Below are 8559 nucleotides of genomic sequence, written 5' to 3' on the forward strand. Positions count from 1 at the left end.
CATTTATAGAATAATATTATATTTATAAAAGACATTATTAGAATTTATAGAATGAATATTACAAAAAAAAAAAAACTTGTTCGTCAATCCATACAGGTCAGTACTTATAGGAGAAGTCTTGATAAATTGTAGATAAAAATTATTCACTTATCATCTTCTCCCACCACTGTCAATGTTACTTGTTCGGCTGGACTCATGCAAGAAAGGTATTAAGCGACTTGGAGAGTCTTACAGGAGAAAAACTAGACGAGGTGGTGAGGGAGCTCATCGAGGACCATATGAAGAAGGAACATGGAAATATGGAATAATGTGAAAGGATGGGGTCATGATTCCAGAAGAAGTGGGCTCAGAAAATGACCCAAAAAGGAAGCCCAAATCACATACGCATGTACAGCAAGAGGAAGAGATGGAAAACGTGAATATTACGAGGCAGTAAAATTGGGACAAAATTGGCTATGGGAGAACTGTGGATGATTTGGGATGATCTTCTCTCTCTGGTCCCACTCCTGGGAATCCTCTATGTGTGGCTCTTGTCTCTTTCCCTCCCCTTGGTATCTTTTCTCTGCTATCAGTTTCTTTAAAATACCATTTGAATGTGTTCTCATATGCCTATAGTTATAATTGGATTGAATGTTAAATATAGAAATAAGGTTCAATTTTTTCTCAAAAGTTTTTGCTCAGGACTTGCGAATATTTGGAAGTTTCTTAAGGAGCAATGTTATTATGAAAATGCAAAAAATGTAGCAATGTTACCCCGTCTTTTTAAAGTGTTAAAATTGACTGTTAAAATTGACCAAAATTTGGTGCCACCTCACCACATTATTCCACCTAATCGCTTCCTTTCCTATACCCACCTCTCTCTCCCGATGATAAAATAGACCAGCATGGTAAGCAATTGTGCTTGCACCAGGACGCGAACTGTTCAACAATTGTGATTAGGGTGGTAATATGAGTCACCCTACGGATTGCGGGTTGGCCAGTGACGGGTTGGACTCACATGGTTGGATTAGAAAAGGTTGTTTGAAGGTGGGTTGGCTGTCAAGGTGGGTTGTTGGATTTGCCTACCAACCCGCCAATAATTATTTTATCTTTTTTTTTGTTGAAAATTTTCTATTTTTAATATTTTTTCTTATTCAATATCCAAAAAAAAAATGAGGTTTTTGTTTTTGTTTTTAAATATTTGATTGAAAGCACCAAATAAATTATATAGACATTTTTTTTAATTTTTCAGATATGATATAATATATAATTATATAATTTGAAATTTTTTTAAAAAATATTAAAAAAATGCGGGACAACCCTCAGGTTGGCGGGTTAACCCATGACGGGTTGCAGACCTGACAGTACGAGTTAAAAAGTTTTGTTCACTAGCGGGTTGGCTTTTAGCCAACTTAACCTACCAAGCGGGTTCAATTTATATTACCAGCTCTAACTGGGACAAGAAGATGCATCTGTATACTAGATGATCCTACTTGTTTGGACGATCCCAGAAGCCAGTGGTTCCAGTTTGTCCCCACCAATTTGTGTTGGGTCTCTCTTGACATCAATGGCGATCATCACTATGTTACGTGTCTCGGTCGGCTTTTTTTTCCTTTTTGGGTGACAATGTCTTGGTCAGATTTTAACAGAGTGTAAACTGGACACTTCAAGACTATCACATGCTTGCACTCCTATTGACTTTTTATTATGATTACATGTGATCTATATGTAGTAACTTAGTTTAGTGTGCGAAGGAGTCACAAACCTTCAACTCATCGAGGTCGCTTCACTAAGTGCTTTCTCTCTCTGTTCGATTTGCTCTTGACGTAGTGGCCCCATTTCTCTTGGTGCAAATAAATTCGTGACATGGTAGCGCCTAATAGGAACTGTCACGATCTTCATATAAGAAAGCCTCTTGATGCGAGGGAACCTAAACTTAGCAAATTAAGGGCTCCTCATCCCGACATGAGCCTAAGATATATTTTATGATGCGTGGATTTAATAAAGCGTGGTTTAATTATATTCATTTCACTTTTACGTTTAGCCATGTACTTTTTATTTAATTTAGAACTTGTTACGATTTTTTAAATGTGTGTGAAGGTAATAAAATGTGGTTGGAGGCAAACCACCCCGGGAAAAAAAAAACAATTTGCTGCATGCGACCTTATGTGACCGCCGGATTTAAATTTCTCGCACGTACTCGCAAATTGCTGTGTACATAATATAATGTTGTCAAGTCAATAGAAGTACACACATCGATAAACGCAAGTGTTGAATAAAAACTAATCAAATCAGACCTAGGAAATCAGGATCACCATGAAGTAAGGACACTCCCTGAAGTCTTTATGGATGGGAACATCACCATGGCCGTTATGAGTGAGGAGATGGCGGACCGTTTGGAATGGTGGCTCATATTTGAGGGTCAGGGTTTGACTGGACTGGGCACTGTAGCGGCTGTCATGGTGAAGGCGGCATAATTTAAAATAAGTTGTATACTACCTCAACTTCTTAATATAAAACCTTATTTAACTTTTATTTTGGTCTTAAATATAAGACCACAATACATTTTGTCTCTCATATTTATATTTTTTTTTCTAAGATAGTCCTTCTAACAATAATAGTTTTAACCAATAACTTGATTAGTAAAGATATTTTAAGAAATACAACATCTATTTATTACAAATAACTAACTTAACTTCTTTTCTTAATCTCCTCAAATTAGTCAATTAGCTCTTATAAATAGGATTGGAGGTAGTATTCAAGACTAACTTTAAAAACCACAAGCATCAGGTATTTTATTGCTAGAGGGTCCCTGATCAACATGCATATTTCCTTCTCTCTTTTTTTTTCATTTATTAGATTAGAAGAAGTTGGATATTGGACCGTATCTATATTAATATTTATATTTATAGATATGATATGGAAACTCCGATAGATAAATTATGAACAATGTGATTTATTTCTCAGACTCGTTGCATGAGGTATACATTAGTTTGCTTTAATGTACGTTTATGGCATTTTAATAATTATTTAAGAGCAAAATTAGAATCTTTTATTTGGCCTGTATGTTTAAGATATTTCTAAATGAACGTATGGCATACGGGTTTTTTAAATGATTAATTTACCTTATAACAAATTATTGTTGTTAATATTTTATTTTACTTTTATAAATTAATTTAAAATTCACCTGTGTATTGCGATTTAATTGAAAAATATACTAAAATCCAAAAGCGAACGAATAAGGAATAGAGTTGATGACCTGCAACTTACAAGGGCGAGAGTATCGTTTAATGAAACTTCAAGGTGACACAACACACACACATATCGAATTAGAGGTGATCAATCCTGCTCTGAAAGTATTCGTGTGTAAACAGTAGCTATCTAAAAGTATTTTTTCAGGGAAATGTCACTCCGGAAACGTACAAAACAGTGCAATACATGACCTCTCATTTTTTAATACCAGACTGAACTTCACCGTTAAATGTTCCTTTCCAACAACTCAGTCGTCCTTTTACGATCGATCCTTTCTATTTTTTTTAACATGTAATATGTTCTTTTGCCTTTTGCTTTAATTTCCTTTACGCATCCTCCGGCGCCATCTGCTTGAGGAATAACTTAATAATCGAGCAAACTTGGCCAGTAAAGTAGATCGTCAGTCTCTTGCGGATCGGTACTTAAAGAAGATTACCGCTAATACTAATTAACTTAATATTCTTATGCTTCATATACTTAAACGATGAATATCACTTCTAAATATATTCTTTTGCCTTTTTTTAAAATATATATGTATATTCCACTGCAACCATATGCCTGGAGGACTAGCTTGATTTTTCAAAGAATTTTTAAAGGAAAAAAGAAAACTCTTAAGAGCACAGATTTTTATGTAAATCTTTGAAAAATCATAAAAAATTGAGAATAGCTCCATTTTTCACCCATAAGATATCAACTGTCACTCATTGAATCTAAAATCTAAAAATCAAAAGAAACAAGAGAAAAAAAATACTTGGGGAGGAAGGGAAAATGGTGGAGAAGGAGGGAGGAGAGAGAGGGCAGCAGGCACCTCTCTCTCGTAATTCTGACAATTTTCGCGAAGGTATACATGCTCATTTGTCTTTGATACATTTGAATATTTAATACTCCTCCGGTCCTTATTATAAGACCCAATTTGACTTTTTATTTGGTCCTAATTATAAGACCCAATCCATTTTTTCTCTTATATTTATGCATTTTTTTCCAAGATAATCCTTCTAATAATGATAGTTTTAGCCAATATACTTAATTAGCAAGAATATTTTAGGAATAACAACACTTATTTATTATAAATAACCAACTTAACTTACTTCCTTAATCTCCTCAAATAAGTCAATTGGGTCTTATAATTAGGACAGGAGGAGTACTAAATATATATGACGGCACACTACACGTGTATAGGCTGCAGTACTACTACCTCTTGTCTTTAATATAAGACCATGTTTGACTTTTATTTTGGTCCTAAATATAAAATCCTAATCTATTTTGTCTCTCATATTTATACATTTTTTTTTCAAAGTAACCCTTTTAACAATGATAGTTCTAGTCAATACACTTGATTAGTAATGATATTTTAGGAAAAACAACACCGACTTAAAACAAATAACTAACTCAACTTACTTCTTTAATCTCCTCAGATTAGTCAACTGGCTCTTATAATTAGAACCAGAGGTAGTACTCCTCCGGTCCTTAATATAAGATCCATTTAACTAATTTGATTAGATTAAGGAAGTTAGATAAGTTAGTTAATTATAAGAAAAGTGACACATTTTTTCTAAAACACCATAATCATCTTTTTTAATACCCCTTCTCCCTTTTCTACTTGATTATGGTTGAGGGAGTATCCATAGGGATAATTTAGAGAAAATTAATAAATATGAGAAATGAGTCTTACATTTAGGACCAAAACTAATTCAAGAATTAAATCCTATATTAAGGACCGGAGGAGTATATCATAATCTAATGAAGCATCATTTGTCTCTCTCAACAAGTTTCAATTCCTTTAATTTAGCTTGCTCTTTAGGAAGGAAAGAATAAACATCATCGGTTTTTTGACGCGAACCTGATTAAAACAGACTTGATTATCCACAGTTTCATAGCAATTATTGTGTAATTAATAAATTGGATGTGGGCGGGCGTCAGTATCCAAGTGCCACGTGTGCTTTCCGTACCTCTGTTCCCCCACCACCAAGTATGTTGATTCCGCTGTGAATGACACTCCTATTTGCTCTTATTTTTGCAGAATTTCCCCACCACAAATATACAAAAACATGCATATAGTTAAGCTCTTTTTTTTTTGGTGGGGAATAACTTGAAAACCCAGCAAACTCTGGCCAAGAAAATGAATCATATCATCAAAATCTCCTAAGCAGATCGGTATTTAAACGAGCTACCACTGAATAGAAATTAACCCACAATACAAACTACCTAAAGCAGCCATGGAGCAGGAGAGCAACAAGAAGATCCTATTCTCATGCGCCATGAAAGGGGGATGGGGCAAGGTCATTGAAATGTACAAGCATGATGCGACGCTTCACAATGCCAGAATCACTCGCACTGGACAAACTGCTCTGCACATTGCTGTCTCTGATGGGAAGGAGGACGTGGTGAATAAGATGGTCCACGCCATGTCCCTGACACAACCTAATAAAGGGGAGCTTATAAAGGCCCTGCGAACTCCTAATAATAGAAAAATCACTGCTTTGCATGTAGCAGCTGTCATGGGCAATGCCAGAATGTGTCACATCATTGCTAGCGTGGAGCCTACCTTAGTGGATGATCGTAATGCTGAGGGCGAGACGCCTCTCTTCTTGGCAGCTCTCCATGGCAGAACACAAGCTTTTCTTTGCCTTCATTGCATCCGAAACCCTGCCATCACTACTCCTCCCTTCTGCGGTACCTGTAGACGGTACGATGGTGACACCATCCTTCACGCTGCAATCAACGGTGACTTCTTTGGTACATCTAAATTCAGTCTCAACTCTTTAATTTCCACTAGCTCGCCAGCTTCTCCGATCCGTTATATTGTTTGTTCTAATCAACTATAACATCACTTCACTAATGCTATGGTGTATGTATAGATCTTGCGTTTCAAATAGTTCATCTATATAAAGAGCTTACGAATTGGGTGAATGAGGAAGGATTGTCTCCTCTGCATTTGCTAGCATCAAAGCCTACTGCTTTCAGAAGCGGAAGCCGCCTTGGACGGATTGAAACCATCATTTATCACTGTATGTAAGCATTTAATTTTGCGTCATTCTTCATATGCATGGTCAGTTAACTAAGGAAAAAGCCTATTTGATTGGTTCATCGGCATTTAATTTGTCTTGAAGGTATATATGTTGAGAAGCTCAAGACCATAGAAAATGTAGGAGATGAATATCGGAAGGCAGTCGAGGACAGTGATAGCCATGTTTGTCCTGACAACTACAAAACACTGTGGGATGCTTGCAGGCTAATAAAAAACTCGGTCACCGTTGGTATATAAATTTTATTACATTTGTATCTTACACCATCTATGTGAATTTTTCCCTCGATGCCCTAGCTGAGATCTTGTTGGCATATGTATATAATTGCGGCTTAAATTACTGTGTTTTCTGTTTCCAGTATTGGCCCACCATGTAGAAGCAGATGCGGAAGATCCCGGAGTACTGGGAGGTGAGAGGTTTTTTGAATTTCGGCACTAATTAAAATTGCATATTTGAGCACGTACAATTGATCACGAGTGAAAGCTCTCGTAAAATTGTTTAATTAGGATCACCAGTGGTCAACGAACGTCAGGAAAATCCGTTATTTCCTGATAATTACGAAACTGGTCTCCATTGGATCAAGTTCTTTTACCTGATAATTTTGACAATTTTCGGGAAAGGTACATATGCTAATTTACGTTTGGCACATTTCGTACTAATTAAATATATATGATGGCACACGACACTCATAATTTACATATATGCTTATTATATACTCTACAGGATCTGAGGGATTGATGGCGATATATCGAAAAAAGCAGACCCATACATGGTCTGTTCAGATAGTCGAACAACTTCTTCACTACGCTTCCTTGTATGTGTACGAGGATGATGGGAGAAAACCCCAAGTAGACGAAGGCTATAATAGGAATTCGTTAGAGGATGACACCACTGCAGCATCAATCAAACCTAGGAGCACCGAGAACAAAGGTAATGATGAGCAGAATCCTAAAAGGAGGACAACGGAGACTCCTATATTACTGGCTGCAGCAAAGAGTGGCGTGATGGAAATGATAGAGAAAATTGTGGAGCTCTTTCCATTGGCCATTCACGATGTGAATGAAGATAAGAAGAACATAGTGTTATTAGCAGTAGAACACAGGCAACGTCAGGTGTATGAGTTCTTGCTGAAGAAGAATATTTACAAAGAGAGCCTGTTCTATCAGGTGGATGAGGATGGAAACAGTGTGTTGCACTTGGCAGCCACACTCGGTGACAGCAGGCCTTGGGTCATTAGTGGGGAAGCTCTTCAAATGCAATTGGAGTACAAGTGGTACGAGGTAATTGATAAACTATTCACATAAAAATTAAAAAAAAAAACAGAAAGAACAAGTTTGTGAACTTCAGAAAAGGAAACTTCAAAGAACATGCATGAATTCCTTACCCACACTCGCCTTGATACATTTTTTTAAAAAAAAAATTCATTTTTGCTAGAATATCTCAATTCTGAGCGACCTTGTAATGTTTGGAGATGCGTGCAGTTTGTGAAAAAGTCACTGCCGGCTGGTTTTACACGTCTCTACAATAATAGAAACGAAACTCCAGATGAAGTCTTCAACAGAACTCACGGTGACCTCGTCAAAAGCGGTGGCGAGTGGCTAAGGAAAACCTCAGAATCATGCTCATTTGTGGCCACAATAATTGTTACAGTAGCCTTCGCCACAGCAACCACCGTGCCCGGTGGCGTCGCTCAAGATTCCGGCTATCCAACGCTGGAAAATGAGACAGCATTCAATGTGTTCGCGGCTTCATCACTGGTAGCCCTGTGCTGCTCCGTCATGGCGGTGGTGACATTCCTATCATTACTTACTTCTCGATTTCAAGAGCAAGACTTTTACAGAGACCTGCCCATGCAGTTACTGACGGGTGTGACGTTGCTGCTCATGTCGATTGTTTCCATGTTGGTGTCATTCTGTGCTGGACATTTCTTCGTGCTCAAGCATCAACTTCACAATGCTGCCTTTACTCTGTATGCCGTGATTTCCCTCCTTGTCATCTTTTATGTCTTGTCGAAGTTTCCGCTCCACTTTGATTTTTTAAGGTTTACCTTTGTTCCTGTTCCACAACGTACCAAAAGGGCCACCAACTAACTAACTTCAGAAGTGATTCTGATTTGTTGTGTGTGTGTGGGGGGGGGGGGGGGGGTTTACACGGAGAATAATAAAGGATGGCCTGCCATTATTGTGCCCAAGTAGTGTAAGGCAGTCCCAAAAAAAGCCAACAGGCACCCTTGTTTCCGAGTTAGTTAACTAGGTGTCTTCAAGCTTTTGAAGACTGAGATAATGACTCGGAGCTACACATT

General features: G+C 37.3%; 1 protein-coding gene across 1 annotated transcript; it reads left to right on the top strand.

The window, feature by feature from the left end:
- The first annotated feature begins 5447 nt into the window (after positions 1-5447).
- LOC114726663 (uncharacterized) lies at positions 5448-8347 on the top strand. The gene is made up of 7 exons (XM_028913333.1): positions 5448-5967; positions 6090-6239; positions 6342-6488; positions 6616-6666; positions 6764-6877; positions 6981-7537; positions 7739-8347. The coding sequence occupies exons 1-7, from the start codon at positions 5448-5450 to the stop codon at positions 8345-8347; spliced, it is 2148 nt and encodes a 715-aa protein (XP_028769166.1).
- Positions 8348-8559: the final 212 nt, after the last annotated feature.

This window comes from Neltuma alba, unplaced genomic scaffold (assembly GCF_004799145.2).
Source record: "Neltuma alba isolate B1F8T4 unplaced genomic scaffold, ASM479914v2 tig00012398_pilon, whole genome shotgun sequence".
In the NCBI taxonomy this organism is placed as follows: Eukaryota; Viridiplantae; Streptophyta; class Magnoliopsida; order Fabales; family Fabaceae; genus Neltuma; species Neltuma alba.